The sequence below is a fragment of the Pimephales promelas genome, chromosome 21 (assembly GCF_988280905.1).
Source record: "Pimephales promelas chromosome 21, fPimPro1.hap1.1, whole genome shotgun sequence".
Taxonomy (NCBI): Eukaryota; Metazoa; Chordata; class Actinopteri; order Cypriniformes; family Leuciscidae; genus Pimephales; species Pimephales promelas.
This window is the reverse complement of record NC_142789.1, coordinates 6,803,280-6,820,594: the sequence shown is the minus strand read 5'-3', so window position 1 is coordinate 6,820,594 and position 17,315 is coordinate 6,803,280. Positions and strand designations below refer to the sequence as shown.

Genomic DNA, 17,315 nt, shown 5'->3' with positions numbered 1-17,315 from the left:
AATTTTTTTTTTCAAATGTAATCTATTCCTGTGATCAGCTGAATTTTCAGCATCATTACTCCAGTCTTCAGTGTCACATGATCCTTCAGAAATCATTCTAATATGATGATTCACTGCTCAAGAAACATTTCTTATTATTATCATCACAGATGCAAATTGTCGTGCTGCTTTATTTTTTTTTTGGAAACCATAATGCATTTAATTTTATTTGTGTACAATCATCTGCAAAACAACTTTAAAACACTAGATATACATTCAAGGCTTTAAAATCATAATTGGTTTAACATCCAAAAAGAAACATTTTAGTGACATAATACATAAGTCATAATTTTACCTGAAAATGAACATCCTGGCAATGTACAGTGGGCTCCACAAATTTTGGCACCATTGGTAAATATGAGCAAAGCGTACTTGTGAAAAAAGCTGACTGTTTTGCAAATGCTCCAGAAACATTTTTATTACCGGTATGCTGGTTGAAAGTCTCTTCAAATCCTGATGGCAATCACTAAGTGGTCTAAATATATGTACAGTCTATGTACAGTACCAGACCAGTCAAATTTTTTAGATCTGAAACATTTTTAATGTTTTTAAAAGACGTCTCTTCTGCTCACCAAGGCAATTGATTAAAATTGCAATTGATTTTATTTGATTAATATATACATAACAATTTAAAACAGCTGTTTTCCATGTGAATATATAGTAAAGTGTAATTTATTCCTGTGATCAAAGCTAAATTTCAGTCTAAATCTATTTACATTTTTATTTCAGGATTCTTTGATGAATAGAAAGGTCAAAAGTACAGTATTTTATATCTGAAAGAGAAAGCTTTCATATTTATGTATATATTTTTGTATTATTTAAAGGTTAGATTTTTGTGAAAATTTTGAATGAAAAACTAAGAAACTGGAGAAATTGGAAAAAATTTCACAGTCAGTTTTGCTCATATTTCTGGAACCACTCAGTGTTTACACAAGTAAGCTTCTTTTAATGAAGATGAAGATGGGGTGGTGATGACGCAGTGGATGAGACACATGCCTTTGGTGTGAGAGACCCGGGTTCGAATCCACTGTGAGACGCCAATGTGTCCCTGAGCAAGACACTTAACCCCTAGTTGCTCCGGAGGCGTGCGACCTCTGACATATATAGCAATTGTAAGTCGCTTTGGATAAAAGCGTCAGCTAAATGAATAAATGTAAATATAAGAAGACATTGGCCGTTTCTCAATATGCGTACTTGTCTGTACTTGTGTTCTTGTGGACTTGTGAAACGTCATCAGTCGCTGCCGAAGTACTGTTCCAATTCAAAGTTCGCATCTAGCCAAGTCCACTTCAAATCCCCGGATGTGTTCTTGATCCGCCCCGTTTACCGAGGATGCATCGAGAGGTGACTTGTGTGGACTTGAGATAGCCAGGTAACCCAGAATGCACCTCGCACCAACCAGCAAGCGTCAATGTGAGAGGAGAAAATCCGCGAAATATCAAAATACTACTGTTATTGAGTCATGAAATGTAATTTTAAGAGTGTTTCAGGCGAGAATGTGGTTGTTTAAATCTCAAATCTGTAGTTTATTTATAAAGATAGCGCCTATATTGTAAAATGCATCTGACGTTTTCGGAGTTCTGACATCCAAGCCTTCAGCGGACACTCAGCGAGATCAACCCCGACTGGAACAGCTTATCCTCGGCTAGTGATTCTGACGTTTGCCGCCGGCTCTGATCTCTCTAGTCTAGTGGATAAACCTTGACGTATAACTCGTCTTGTGTATAAGTCTATCTTTGGTCTCATTAAACTATAATTTGTTCCATGGCGCAAAAAAAAAAAAAAAAAGTTTTTAAGGTTTCATGGCTATTTTTTTTATATTGTCTTCACTATATGAACAATAAAATAAAATGACATAACCCCGTCTCTGTTTGATAAATGTCAATAAAAATCCAATGTTTCATATTTTTAAAATGAAAACAAAAAGATCATGTTCATTTTGTTATAATATATGCAGTGAAGAGAATCGCGTTGCCTGAACCACATGGCCATTAGGCTATTATAGGCTTGTTTTTTGTTAATGAAGAGTCAGAGGGGTGTTTTATAACATATTTCGTCTTATTGTTGACGAAAAGATGCAGAGTTGTAGCAAATTACGTTTTATTGTTGCCTGAAATATAGAGTAGAGCGTGCTGAGTGACGCGATCAAGTACGCTCTGTTCCATTTGCAGAAGAACCGGACTTGCGTCCTCACATCCTCGGGAGTTCGTTCTCCGGAGTCGAACTTGCAAGTCTGAACTACCAAGGACGCAAGTCCGAAGTCTGCGTGCTTGGTATTGAGAAACGGCCATTGACTTTTCTGAAGACATATTTAATTAAAGATTCTGCCAATGCGGTGTGAAATGTGTTGACTGTACGTATGGAGTGTCTTCTGACCTGGTACGTTTGCATGCAGCTCTCGATCTCGGCCTGCGTCAGCGTAGCGGTTTCTTGCTCTTCCGGAGGATCCATCCACGAATCTCTCTTCGTCTTACTGTCAGCCCGCTCTAAGCTCCGCCCCCTCTTCCTGAGCCTGACTGACGTGCTGTTCTCCGCTCCTGTTGTCAGCGGCTCCCCTGTCAGTTCCTTCATGTCTGCAACCCCGTTTTCATCCTCATCATCGCACATCTCAAAAACCGAGGCAGGATCCATGCCCCTCTCCACCATGGTAGGGCTGCCCTCCTCCAGGAAGCTGTCGTCCACTGGGCTGACGCAGCTCGCGGACTTGCGCTCCACCTTCTCAATGAAGCTGACCTTTCGCAGCTTCAGGCCACAGTCAATGAGGCTCTCTGATTCGTTCTCTTCTTCGCTGTGCCTCTCCCCAGGCTCCTCCTCCACATCCTCGTCTGGGACGCCACAGCCACCATTGAGACACTTGCGTTCTCGCCTCTCTTGGGGGCCCTCCTCGCCCATCCGTGGGGCGCGCAGACCTGACCCGAGCACAGTGGGGTCGCTGGGCGAGACCTGCGCTCGTCCTGCTGCGAGTCGCCCGTACTTGAGCAGTGCAGACACCAGCAGCTCCCAAACAGCCCGCAGCGTGAGCTCACCCAATCGGTGCCGTTCAGCCAAGTAGGGCTGCAGGACTTCCTTCATGTTCTGCACAAACTGCCGGATAATCAGCAGTGTGGCCAGCATCTACAGCAATAGGGGACACCGACAGGTTATACTCTCACATGACAAGGCTGAACATTGATACAGATAACCCAATTTCAAATTCAATTTGTTTTGAGCTATTTACAGTTTTTTTTATTCGCTTCGGTACTATTTTCACAAGTAAGGTGTACATTTTCATAACTCATAGTGCTAATATCACAACAGATCATCAAAAGTGCACTTTTTTCAAACATTTCATCATGTTTTCAACTGTGGTAGTACAATTCACACAAACACAAAGTATCCTTTTCACAACACAAAATAAGTGTTTCATCTACATTATTGTTTCATTCACAGTAACTGCCTTTCATAAAGCTCTTACTAACTCAAACTTTTGATTTGCATCTCTTTTTGTTCAGTTTAATACTTTTGTCTATTATTTAATCCAACAGATCTTACAGTTTTTCTCGATTGTTTACCGACATTTTCTGAAAGAATGCCTCATATTCTCAGAACTCTACACACAAATCTAAAAACACTCACACAATTGGCAAAACCCCTCAATTCTCCTGCAAAATGAAACTTTACATTCAAAACAATGTTATTTCTTCTCAAAATGGTATTTTGTTTTAAAATGACACACACAAACCATCATAGGAATAGACATTTATAAGAACCAGTTGAACACTGATGTGCTCAATGTAAAACACTATGATCAATGGAAAACACTTCTTCTCCATTCATCATAATGACTTAGGCCTTTTTTGTTCAGTGTTACACTTACTACAGACATTACATACATAAGTGTGTTGTAAAATATTTGAGAATATTGTTTTTTATACCCAGAACACACAAATACACGGTAACAAATATATTTTTCCCACAAAATCAATGGGAGATAGAGCCCACATTTTGTACACCCCAACCAACACAAAGTTGCACATACAGTGGTCTACATACAAAACAACAGAATTTTTTATGCTGTTACAGTAAAAAAAGAAATAAAAAAATATCTATGCTGTATCCTCTCTTTGGTTTTGGTATTTTATGCTAAAGCTCTGATTGCTAATTGTAAAACTGTGTGAAATGTGTTTGCCCATGTGACGAGTCAGTGTGAATATTTGAATGGCAGTGTGTTCCTCATGAAAACAAGAGATTTTCTGCATGAAAATTGTGCCAAATGCAGAGAATTGTGTGTAGTGTTTTGAAAAACGTGTGTTTTAGAACAATTTGACTGTAAAGCAGGAATTGTGCTTGTAGTTCAGTAGAATTGGTTCAGGGGGTTGGTGAATGAGTTACATGTTGTGGTCATTGTGTCTCAAGTACCAGAAAATGTGTGTAAACAATCGAGAAAAACTGTAATGATTAATCAATTAATCATTTGGTAAACCTATATATTTTCATTTCAGCAATATACAGTATATGGATTTTGAGAACTAAAGAAATAAAATGTGTGTTTGTATGAATATTTAAATTACATGTAACCACACATGATGAATACTCGTTATAGCCAATTGATTTCACATAGTGGTAACCACAATTGGCCACTATACTGTAAATTATTGTAGAGGATGTCTTCATTGATCCTTCACTTGATTACATATATAATGGATATTTGGAAATTATAGATTATGTAAATGTTGGGTACTGTAAGTGTATTGCCTAATGTTACAGTAAAACTGTGTAATCTGTCTTTTATAGTACTGTAGCATATTCATTTCAGCACTTCTAAGGCCGATTTGAAACATGTATCTTGCATTGTTTGCTGTTGGATGAACTGATTGTTAAAAGTACTAAACTGAAAGAAGATCAAATTGTTGTGTTTCAGTGATTAAACCAAGTGTTCTCATTACATATTACAATAATCTTGTGTTTGAAATAATGATTATGTGGACTGAAAACATGTGCAACTGACTGAAAGCATTACATCAGGTTTTAAAAGAATGACAAGCTGCGTTACAAGTGTGATCAGTTTGGATTTTTAGTACTAAGAGTTTTGAAAATGTACACCTTACTTCTGAAAATAGTACCAAAGCGAATAACAAAACTGTATTTGGTCATATTTAAGTTCAAATGTCCATATTGAATACATACGAAATTCCGGTCCAGACAGAGACTCTCACCTCTTTCAGACGCTCCATGTCTTTGAGGTAGAAACCAATATAGAAAAGGCTGAGATAAGAATTTACAAACTGAAACTGAGAAAGAAAGAAAGAAAGAAACAAAGAAAGTTTCAACAACACAAATGAATTTTTTAGATACAAAATGTTGAATACGTATATATTATTTCATAAGTACTCACAAGAACCATTTTGATAATGAGATTTTTCTCATAGGCACTCTGGAGTCTGTAGTTTTCTGTGGGAAATAGAAGATTCAGACATTAGTATTCACTTCACAGAGGCCGGACAACTAGCCTGTGTTTATCTTCTTTCTCCTTCTCTCTCCTATGTTTGGCTTCTGGAAGGCTGTTTTCCAAAAACCCAGACCATTATCCATTTCAGTGTTGCTACTTTTTTACTCTTGAGTATTAAACGTGCACAGTTCCCTCCTAAAATGTTGTTTTGTTGAATAGAGTGTTCATGAACAGCTTAAATAATGAATTAAGCAATTTGGCACAAAGATACACATTCCAGAGACAGCCGCATTAAAGCAGTAGTTCACTTTTAAAAAAAACTTTTGCTGATAATTTGCTCACCCCCATGTCATCCAAGATGTCCATGTCTTTCTTTCTTCAGTTGAAAAGAAATTAAGGTTTTTGATGAAAACGTTCCAGGATTTTTCTCCATATAATGGACTTCACTGGTAACCAAACGGTTCAAGGTCCAAACAGTGCAAACTGTTCAAAGGGCGTTAAACGATTCCAGACGATGAATAAGGGTCTTATCAAGCGAAACGATCGCTCATTTAAAAAAAAAAAAATAACAAAGTTTAAGTTTTATAAGATCAAATGGTCGCCTTGCTCTGTACTGTGATGCGCATTCGTTACTCTCCTGTTCGATCTTTTCCCGAGTCAATTCGTTCGTTGAATGAATCACATGACTCGAAAAAAGATTCATTCATTTTGATAAAAGAGTTCGAACAGGAGAGTCACAAACTTTTTCTCGACTGAAGAAAAAATGACATGGATATCTTGGATGACATGAGGGTGAGTAAATTATCAGCAAAAGTTTTTTTAACCTTCAAATGGTCTTCGTTTCCTGTTTACACTCCTGGGCTTTGGGGTCTATACGACCCCAACAATTGATTGAGTGATTGTACAAAAAATATACATTTTTAATCATACAAATAATATATATTTTTTTTTGTTTACTTCTCATCTATTCATTAATGCTGTGTTTTTGGAGATATAAAGTACTTTTGTATCCATATACCACACAATTCCTCAACTACACCATTAGCTTTCATATGAAATAGCATTTATGCTCTTATGCTCTACTAGGCCTTCATTTCTGTGTAAAAATTTTCAGATTTATGCCGGATTTTTTTTTTTGACACATGAAGAAAATATATTTCGTTTTTTTCACATTTCCCATTAATTTCAATGTGGGGTCAAAATCAGTCCCTCCAGGATTTCACGATTTTTTTTTGTGATTTTTGCGATCAAATTGACTGATTTTGTGGTGGTAATTTCCAAAAATTTGTGAAAAAATGTGCGATTTATATTTAACATTTACCATACTAGTATTCAGTCCTTCCAGAAAAACTTGGATTTTTTTTTTTGAGGGCAAAAATTGATTGATTATGCGGTCCGTTTTCTTTAAAAATGCGATGGAATATGCGGGATATTTATGCAATTTTATGCTATGAAATTGCAGGAATTTGCAAAAATTGAGGGAACTTGCAAAAATTGTGGTTTGATGAAAAAGAGAAAAAAAAGTGATTCCCCCAACATCCTGTTAATGTAAGAGTCATTTCTTATTACTTCCTTTGATAAACAAGCATACTACATCATAGAAAGCACTGGGAATATTTAATTTCTCATCTTGTTTTATTTCAGACTGTAAGAGTGTAAATAAGGTGTGGCCCCTTTAAGAGCTGCGCGCTCCCTGTTGAACTCTCTGCAGTGTTATATGTGGGCCTCAAACACCCCATGTGTGCGGGTAATTTCTGTTTGATGCTACTTCCTTTATCTTGTGTTGTTTATTAAGTAACGATGTGACGGTAGAACGTGTGACGGACAGTTATACGAGTTCGATTTGTGAGATGTCAATCGCCTCCGTGAGTCTGTTGGCATCGCGTAATTGCGTCACTTCATAACGTTCCCATGGAAACAGGGAGAAATGGCTGCTCTTGTGTGAAGCAAACGCAACATTTTTCAACTTTCTGCTACGATGTGACTTTTTTGCAACGAAAATGCGAGGATTATGAGGATTATGCAAACCCCGCATATTTTGCACGGAAATCGGCAATTTATGCGGCGAAAGTGCGGCGTATTTGAAAAAATGCGGCCCCTGCATAAATATGCGGACTTTGGCTGATTTTGCATTGAATTCAGCGATCGCATAATCGCGTTTTTCTGGAGGGACTGCATAATGACCCCATAGACTAGAAGTGTAAAATTTTTCTTTACATACCTTCAGAACAATCGAATCAAGCCCAGTTTTTTTTTGTGTGTGTTTGTATAGATAAATAATGTATTAAAAGTCACAAAATCGTATTCCACTGAGATGAAGGGAACCTTTTTTTTATTAAGTAAAATTCGATTTGGATCGTATATACTCCATGATCCGATTGAGGGCTACAAGTGAACTACACCTTTAAGTGTGTAAATGTAAACGGACTCACCCATGTCATTTAGCCAGCAGGCGATCTTTCTGTACACCTCATCACACGCCGTCACAGTGATGGCCAACATGATTTTAGGGATAAATCTTGCTACTCGTGGAAGCTCTTTAATCCCCATCACAAATTCCTGCCAAACATCACTCCATTTCAACTCACGGTTTCAAGTATTTGCACTGAATATGAATAATATATAAACCCATGTTGTTTTTACTTTTATTTTCATCATATATTATGATACAATAAATATTTTTATTGTTTTTTCTCTCCATGCGCTCCACTTAATGTTAAATGCTTAATTTTTTTAACATAACATTTTTTTTCTTTAAAAAAAAAAAAGGTAATCCCTCTCACCTAACTATAAAATTAAGACTTGGAACTATGTGTACATGGATTTTTTTTTCAGTCAACCTAATAATATTAGATTAAAATGAATGTAAAAGGCAAAGTGTATAACTTAAGGTCCTGTGAATTCTTAAATATTTCACTATTTTTTATTCACCTTTTTGCCTTTACATAAAATCTTCCTGTGGTGTTATAAAATCTTTTTTTACAAAAAAGTACATTCTGCTAAAAGATTAAATGTGTGTGTTAGAGTGTGTAACTCACCTGAAGCTCAAAGCAAACGAGCATGGCCAGAAATACAAAGCAAAGGCATAATATACAGACAGGAAAGCTGACGAGCCATCTGAACACCCTCCTCCTCCACGGAGGGTAATAAAACTCTTCACAGCCCGTCACTGGACTGCACCGCTTCACACCCTGACCCGAAGAGCAATAGAGAAAAAAATATTTATAGAGCAGTTAAAAAAAGATGTGTTTTCAGACAAATTACCCTGTCATTACCCTGAACTGAGGTCTGGGTTCCTCCAGGGACTCGGCTGGGGTGTCCAGTGTACCCCACTTATAAGCGAGCTCTGCCCCTCTGCGTTTCCAGCGCTCCAGGAACAACGTGGCCCACACCACATTAAAGAGAGCAAACACCACACAACAGATATCCCTGCTGGTCTGAGAGGATAGTGACAAAAAATATAGATCACATGAACAGTAGTAGACTCCAATATAAACATTTTAATCGTAACAACTCTCAAACTAGTTTTAGCCTGTTAATGAATATGGCATATGTGGAATATGAATATGTTAATGTACTTGGTCTTGTCGGATTAGATCTGCTACACTGTTGCCATTAGATACACAGACACGCTGCTGTGTATGTAAGATATGCTGCTGCATGAACAGACATACTGTACATAAATCCTGTTGCAGATCTAGGCAGGTGGAGCTGGGGAAGGTGGAGGGTTTCAGGCGAACAGACTTTGGTCTTAATGAGCAGAATGAACCAGACTATTTAAATGTTGGGAAAGTAATCTCATTGGCTGCAGGATCAGCAGAAGCCAGTCAGCTTGTGTAATGCGGTAATGATGTAATTGCTTACAGATTGCATGTAAAGGACCGTGCCATCAAGCGTGTCAAGTCTGAACAAGATGTATCATCACACATGTGGATTCCATAAATGACATTTAATTTAGAGTTCCAAAACTCTTGGAATATAGCGAATGAGTCACAATTTTATGGTGTTTCAGTGGTCAAATACCTGATCTGATTCTGTAAGCATCCACAATACAAAGCCAATAACAGCTGGATACAACATGGAAGTGGTGTAGAAACCCAGCCAGGCGAAGTACATGGCAATCTTCGCTCCGAAATAATCACAAATATCATCTAACCCAGAAAACAAAGAGGACACAGACTTAGACCAATCATTCAAGGGCTTTCGCAACAAAGTGATCAAATCTATAATAATCAGTAATGAAAATAATCAACAATGAATTTGTTTATTGATTAATCACACTAAATGGAAATCAGAATCAATGTCAATTTTACTAAAATATTTGTCGTTAGACATTAAATGTAGGTTTAAATTTGTACAGTAATACAAATTATTGTATTTTATGAGAGGATAAAGGGACTGTTTTAATGGAGGATAAATATGATATAATTACTACATTCATATGAATGTATCTCATAGCAGTTACTTTTGTTAATTATCATTTTTAACTGAGTGATTTTAACTTCTTAACTTTATAATGGTAAGCTGTAATCAGTTGGGTTTTTTGTTGTTTAGAATGTAATATTTATTTTTTAACCTTTTTAGCACATAATGTATAGCATTAGCCTACTGTTATGATTCCCATCTTATTTTCCCCTGTCTGGTGTTCAAGGACTCTAATTTTGAAGTATATTATCATATATATTATATTAAAGGAGTAGTTCACTTTTAATAAAACGTTTGCTGATAATTTACTCACCCCCATGTCATCCAAGATGTCCATGTCATTCTTTGTTCAGTCAAAAAGAAATTAAGGTTTTTGATGAAAAAATTCCAGGATTTTTCTCCATAAAACGGACTTCAATGGGAACCAAACGGTTCAAGGTCCAAAAGACGGTTTCAGTGCAAACTGCAACACCAGACGTTGAATAAGGGTCTTATCAAGCGAAACGATCGCTCATTTAATAAAAAAATAACGAGTTTAAGTTTTATCAGCTCAAATGCTCGCCTTGCTCTGTTCTGTGATGCGCTCGTTCATCAAAATAAACAAATCTTTTCCCGAGTCAATTCGTTCATTTTGATAAACGAGTTTGGACCTTGAACCGTTTGGTTACCAGTAAAGTGGAGAAAATGGAGAAAAATCCTGGAATGTTTTCATCAAAAACCTTAATTTCTTTTCGACTGAAGAAAGAAAGACGTGGACATCTTGGAAGTGAACTACTTCTTTAAAAAAATTCTGAAGACAATTTTACAAAAACATAATTTTTAACAAGGGAATTGATCTAAAAAAAACCCCTGCCATTCCCTGCTAAAAACTCTTTTAGGTTTTCTACCAGGTTTTTAGGCACGTTTCAGCCGGTCAGTCTGGGAGACCATCTGACCACCCAGTAAAACACTAGTAGACCATCTAAAGGAAACTTCACAAAACCAGCAATATAGTTTTTTTTTCAGCAGGGTTACTTCTCAATTCACAAAACAACATCAAAGCTGTGTAAAAACAAAAAATGTGTATATTTCAATGCTGACTTCAATAACTACTAACTAACCTAGGGGCTGTTTTTCACACACGGCCTGCACCCATGACTTCATCAGCTGTCCCAGAATCCTCTGCTCATGAAGCGGGAAGACTTGCTGGATCACGCCTCGCGCCCTCAGCTCAGGAACTGGAACATACACACACAGTGCACACTCACTAACACACACACACAACATGAACAAGTATTCAAAACTTTGGTAAAACTTTTCCTTCTAGAAACCTTCAGCAACATATAAAGTGTCAGCCAGCACATTTAAATTGCTTTCAGGTAATCCAGATACTGATACACAAAAATGAGTGACTTATACATACAAACAGGCTGGTACAGCTCAGGCACACACTTCTCAGGGCTCTCATAAAGTCTAAATATAACAACTCACTGATTGGCTGCCCTTCCAGGAAGTGGATGTTGTGAAGGGCCTCCCCATGTTTAGATCTGAGATTGTCCAGCCAGTATTTGATTATGCTTTGGCGTTCCTGTGAAAAGAATACGCTTCAATCTATAACAATGTACAAAAATGTACAACCCAACCCGATGTCTCAATGACTTCATTCTTTCAAACAATATCATGAGTTAAAGGGTTAGTTCACCCAAAAATGAAAATTAAGTCATTAATTACTCACCCCCATGCTGTACCAACCCTGTAAGACCTTCGTTCGTCTTCGGAACACAAATGAAGATATTTTTGATTAAATTTGAGAGCTGTATAACCACCACAGAGACTGCCTAAGGGACTGCCTCTTGACGGCCCAGAAAGTCAATGAAGAAAATGTTTAAATATCCCAAGTGACTACCGTGGCTCAACTATATGTTTATCAAGCGACGCGAATACTTTTTGTGCGAAAAAACAAACAAAAATAACGAGTTTATTCGACTATTTCTTTTCTTCCTTGTAGGCCAGAACGAGACTTCCTTAGATTTCCACGACGCATGCGCGAGATTTGCGATCTGCTCACACCAGCTTACACTACTTCAGATCGCAATTCTCGCGCATGCGTCGTGGAAATCTAAGGAAGTCTCGTTCTGGCCTACAAGGAAGAAAAGAAATAGTCGAATAAACTCGTTATTTTTGTTTGTTTTTTCGCACAAAAAGTATTCGCGTCGCTTGATAAACATATAGTTGAGCCACGGTAGTCACTTGGGATATTTAAACATTTTCTTCATTGACTTTCTGGGCCGTCAAGAGGCAGTCCCTTAGGAGCCAATGTGGTAGTTATACAGCTCTCAAATTTAATCAAAAATATCTTCATTTGTGTTCCGAAGATGAACGAAGGTCTTACGGGGTTGGTACAGCATGGGGGTGAGTAATTAATGACTTAATTTTCATTTTTGGGTGAACTAACCCTTTAACTCAAACCTAAGCTCTATTGGCAATGTCCGTGATGTTGAAACAAAAGGAAAAACTGAATCGGATTAGTTTATAACCAAAACAAATTATAGTCATGTGATTACAATGGACATCTATGGGGCAAGATATTAACCATTTAAAAGTAAAAAAGTGACACTTATTTTTGGTAAAAATATGACAAATTTTATCTAAATGGGCTGTCTGAAATAAGTACTTATTTTGAATAAGAAGTTACTTCAGGACGGCTAAAAAGTATGTTCTATGTAGTATGAATGTAATCTGGACGCACTACATCCGCCATGTTGTTACTGTCATGTGATCTACCAGAGTCAGTCGCATCACTTCACTGCCATTCATAAATCCTCTCCTGTGGCCTCATGGGATGGTAAAGTGTCCAACATACAGTATGCGCACTTCAGAATCTCGCCGGAAGAAGTAGGTCATCTGGGTACTTTTTGCCGACACTTTTATGAGTACTGGAATTCGGACATACTTCTTTTGTCAAATCCTGTTTTTCGCCTACTATATAGTAAGAACTTAGTATGCTAGAAATATGATTAGAAATACGATTTCGGAAATACAAAGTCATGGTTTGAGGTGGTACAACTTTTCAAGTTTATCAATGATTTACCAACATCACGTCCCTGTGTATTCTTGGGCCGTACATCATCATCATCATCACCACAGATTTATTGGGATCATCAGATTAGCATGGTCAGGACATATTGAAAACGGTGTTACTATAATATTATTTATATGCTCTTATAGTGTTTTTTAATATTTGAATAAGCTTTTCTTTTATATATTTTCATTTGTCATTGCAATTTTAGTTTTTAATAATTATTAATAATATGTTTTTATTAGTTTTTGTTTTTAAACATTATTTTAAAAATGTATTTTAGTAAATACTATTACTTCAACTTACTTTATTTCAGTTTTTTGTTGTATAGATTTTCATCTAATATTTATATTTTATTTCAAATTCTTTTATGAATATTAAGTTTACTTGTGCTGTGTGATCTCCATGTAGACTTTCATTCTTTTACACACATGCTATGCTTCAAACTAATGGATTAGTAACCATAGAAACTATGGGCTTTGGTTCTAAGTTCATTGGATATTTAAAGGCTATTTTTGATTCCCCTAAAGCACAAATATACACCAATGGTATTATGTCAAGCACCTTTGCATTATCTAGAGGTTGTAGGCAAGGCTGCCCTATATCTCCCTTATTATACACAAATAAACTCCCAAAGGCTCTAAAACTCACTTTCGACCTGAAGGATTGTTTTAGTAATATAAGAAAAGTGCTATTGAACAACCAGTTGTGCCAGCATAGATAATTATGTATGTAAATATGACTTTTTAGTGTGGTTTTATTGATGGTTGAAATAGAGAATGGATGAATGAATTAATTGATAGGTGTATTTGAGTGACTAATTATAACATTTTATATTGTATATTTTGTATTGTATTGTAAAAAAAATGATTTGTCCTGGCTGTTGAACCTCTCGCTATTGCAATAAGGTCCCATACTGTAATAAAGGGAATTAAAATTGGTTCTAATGAACACAAATTATCCCTTTATGCTGATGACCTGTTGATATACCTGACCAATCCACAATTCTCTATTTCATTTCTTGCTATATGTTTTTGAGGAATACAGTGATTGATATATCTGGCTATGAATTGAATTATGACAAGAGTGAAGCATTTCCTATCAATATACCAGATGAGTTAAAATATATGGTTACACCACTAACACTGTGCACTAATGGGTTTCAATATTTAGGTATTCAGATTGATTTAACACATGTCGACATGTTCAAAAAAAAATTATTCCATACTTCTGGAAAGAATGAAAGATGATTTGCTAAAATGGAAAGAATTACCCTTATCATTAATTGGCAGAGTCGATTTTACCTAAATATATGTATGCATTTCAGTGTCTCCCCTTGAATATCCCTAAGTCTTATTTTAAGGAAGTAGATAAAGCGCAAACTTCTTAAACTTCAAGCACCGTATAAGAAAGGTGGGCTAAACCTTCCCAATTTCAGACACTACTACCTAGCTTCGCAGTTTCGGCCTATATGGGTCTGGTTACATCCCGATAAGGTTGACACTAACTGGACAGTGATAGAACAGTGGGAGATGGGTTCCATCCCACTAAAGATAATTCCTTTTTTGGGGTCAAAAAGATAAATTCACTAAAAACCTGTTAATACTTCATACTTTTTCTGCATGGATGGAATCGCATAATCTATGCAGCCTTAGTATTGCTCCACTTAGGCATTTACCCCTTCGTGAAAACTCTATTATACCTCTTGGTATTGCTGATAGTACCCTAAAAACATGGCGAGTGAAGGTTTAAAGACACTGGAAGACTTGTATGCCAATAACTCTTTAATGAGCTTTGAATTGCTATCAAAGAAATATAAAATCCCCAAACATAATTTCTTCAAATATTTGCAAGTTAGGCATTGGGTCAAAGAGATCACCCCCCAGACTACATTTCCTAAAATTCCAACACTGTCGCCGTTTGAAAATGTTATGTTTAACAAGATTGTGTTCCCCCCAAAAGGTATTGCTTCTGTAGGATACAGAACATTAACAAATCATATTAAACCATTTGACAACGTAATCTTGAAGCAGAGGTGGGAAAGAGATCTTGACTGTGCATATGATCTGGTGGAGTGGGAATATGTGTTATGGAAAGAATGAATTTAATATTCTGCAGAATTTTATATTCTGCATCGAACATATTATGCTCCTCAGAAACTTCACGTTTAATACGAACATATCTGCAAAATGTCAAAGGTGTAAGAGGGCTGAAGGCGATTTACTCCACATGCTTTGGAATTGTCCTATTTTGAATGACTTTTGGAAATATATAATTGATATTTCTTCAAAGGTTATAGGTATCCCAATTCGTAATGATTCTAGAATTTGGATATTAGGGGATAGTGAATTATTAAATTCCTCTCATCATAAAAAGTATTTCACACTATTGGCAGGAACTGCGGGGGAAAAATGTATATTAGTGAACTGGAAATCGACTCATTCTCCATCAAGAAAACAATGGATCAATGAACTCATTTCATTTTGCACCCCTGAGAAAATCCTTTTCAATGTTAGGAAATCACCGAAAACTTTTGGGAAAATTTGGGGATCTTTTTTGGAGCATTAACCTTCTCGTATTGCAAATTAATTGCAATCACATTCCTTACATTTTAGATTTTATATGATTAGTGCAGCGAAATAAGTGAGGTCTGAATTGCGTATTTTTTTTTGTTTTTTGGGGGGTTGTTATGTAGTCTGATTTTGTAAAAGAAAAATGTCACTTGTTATGTATATATGTTTTGTTTCATGTATCATAACTGAAAATAAAACTATATAAAACTAATGGATTAGTGAAAATTATTTTCTGTGGTAATCAATGTCTCAGATTGAAGTTGAAGTTTGGTTGTTGCTTTTTAAAATAAAAGCCACCATAATCCAAAATAATCCCTTATGGAACATGTTAACTTTGTAAGTTACTTATAAGAATGTTTAATTACACTTTATAAGTAGTAATGTGCAATTGTTCCATTAAAGAGCTATCTGATTTAACTAAAACGTGTTTTGGTATGAATGAATGTATTTAGGTTTATTCAGTGATAATAAATACTATTTTCCACTTGAATAAAACTAGCTTTATTTTTAGTTCACTTTTTTTTTTTTAGTTTATGCATTTCTTTCTATTTAAATAAGAGGCCAAAAGCCCTCTTGCTATTAGTGTAAAGAAAAGAAAAATCCTAAACTTGAATTCTGAATTCTGTATACAGAAAAGTCAAAACTTTTATGCTCAATATTATTAAGGACCTGTGAAGTGAAGAAACAGAGTTCACTCTCAATGTTGTCGTAGATGTAGTCTTCCTCACAGGAGAAACTGCGAGACCCGCCACCAAACTCCGGCTTCACAGCTTTCTGCAGTCCCATCTCTTCAGCCCCTCGTAAAAGACTGACCACACAACAACAAAATACATCAGCATCAGTCAAAATTAAGAAAGCCTTGAACCATAAATAACCGTCTTAATGTTCCAAAACAAACTTGCTTTGTACTCTATCGTTCAAAAGTTTGATGTCAATATGATTGTTTTTTTTTTTTTAAGAAATTCATACTTTTTTCTCAGTAAGGGTGCAATAAACTGATCACCAGTAAGTGTAAAGACATTTATAATGTACATAAGGTTTATATCCCCCCCCCCCCCCAAAATACTGTTCTTTTGAACTTTTTTGATTAATAAAATTATAAATTTTTTTATCACAGTTTCCACAAAAACGTTAAAAGCAGCACAGCCGTTTTAACGTTGATAATAATACGAAATGCTTCTTGATCAGCACATTAGAATGATTTCTGAAGAATCATGTGACATAATGCTGAAACTTTGATCACAGGAATAAAATTACATTTCACAATATATTCAAATTGAAAACATTCATTTTAATTTGTGATTTACACAAATATATTTTACACAATATTAAGGTTTTTACTATATTTATGCAGTTCTGTCATGACAACTCTGAAGATTTGTATGGTAATGGATCATGACATTGTTAAAGACATATCTCTTGATGGAAGTAAGAGACTCTTACTGACCCCATACTTATGAACGGTAGTGTATTTCGTAAACTGTCTTGATGCAATGTGGTCCCATGAGGCTCTGAACCTCTGAACATGACAATAAACACCAAACAAGCATTTGCTTGCCCCTCGTGCCTCAGTACATCACCTGAAGAAACCGTTGCTAAATATAACAGAAGAAACTAAAAGAAAGATAAAAGCTGTTTCCATCCCACGCCCTCTCACTTTTCGTATGTGGCCGTGACGAAGAAGGCGTGCATTCTGGTGTGTTTGTGATGTCGGATCTGGATAATGAGTTCTGGGATGCCGAGCCGTATGTGGTTCAGAAGCCAGAGCAGCGTGTGGTCATCTGTGGTGTCT

The 17,315-nt window shown here is 36.2% G+C and overlaps 1 protein-coding gene across 1 annotated transcript in view; it reads right to left on the bottom strand.

Moving 5' to 3' along the window:
- Positions 1-17,315, bottom strand: part of ano8b (anoctamin 8b) — a 41,945-nt gene that overhangs the window by 10,110 nt on the left and 14,520 nt on the right. Inside the window, exons 3-13 of the mRNA XM_039667346.2 lie at positions 17,181-17,313; positions 16,193-16,331; positions 11,363-11,459; positions 10,993-11,109; positions 9,491-9,618; positions 8,743-8,904; positions 8,506-8,658; positions 7,900-8,026; positions 5,414-5,469; positions 5,235-5,309; positions 2,416-3,153 (exon numbers count right to left, since the gene is read on the bottom strand). Of these exons, the coding sequence (XP_039523280.2) occupies positions 2,416-3,153; positions 5,235-5,309; positions 5,414-5,469; positions 7,900-8,026; positions 8,506-8,658; positions 8,743-8,904; positions 9,491-9,618; positions 10,993-11,109; positions 11,363-11,459; positions 16,193-16,331; positions 17,181-17,313 (1,925 nt within the window). The remainder of the gene's footprint in view (positions 1-2,415; positions 3,154-5,234; positions 5,310-5,413; positions 5,470-7,899; positions 8,027-8,505; positions 8,659-8,742; positions 8,905-9,490; positions 9,619-10,992; positions 11,110-11,362; positions 11,460-16,192; positions 16,332-17,180; positions 17,314-17,315) is intronic.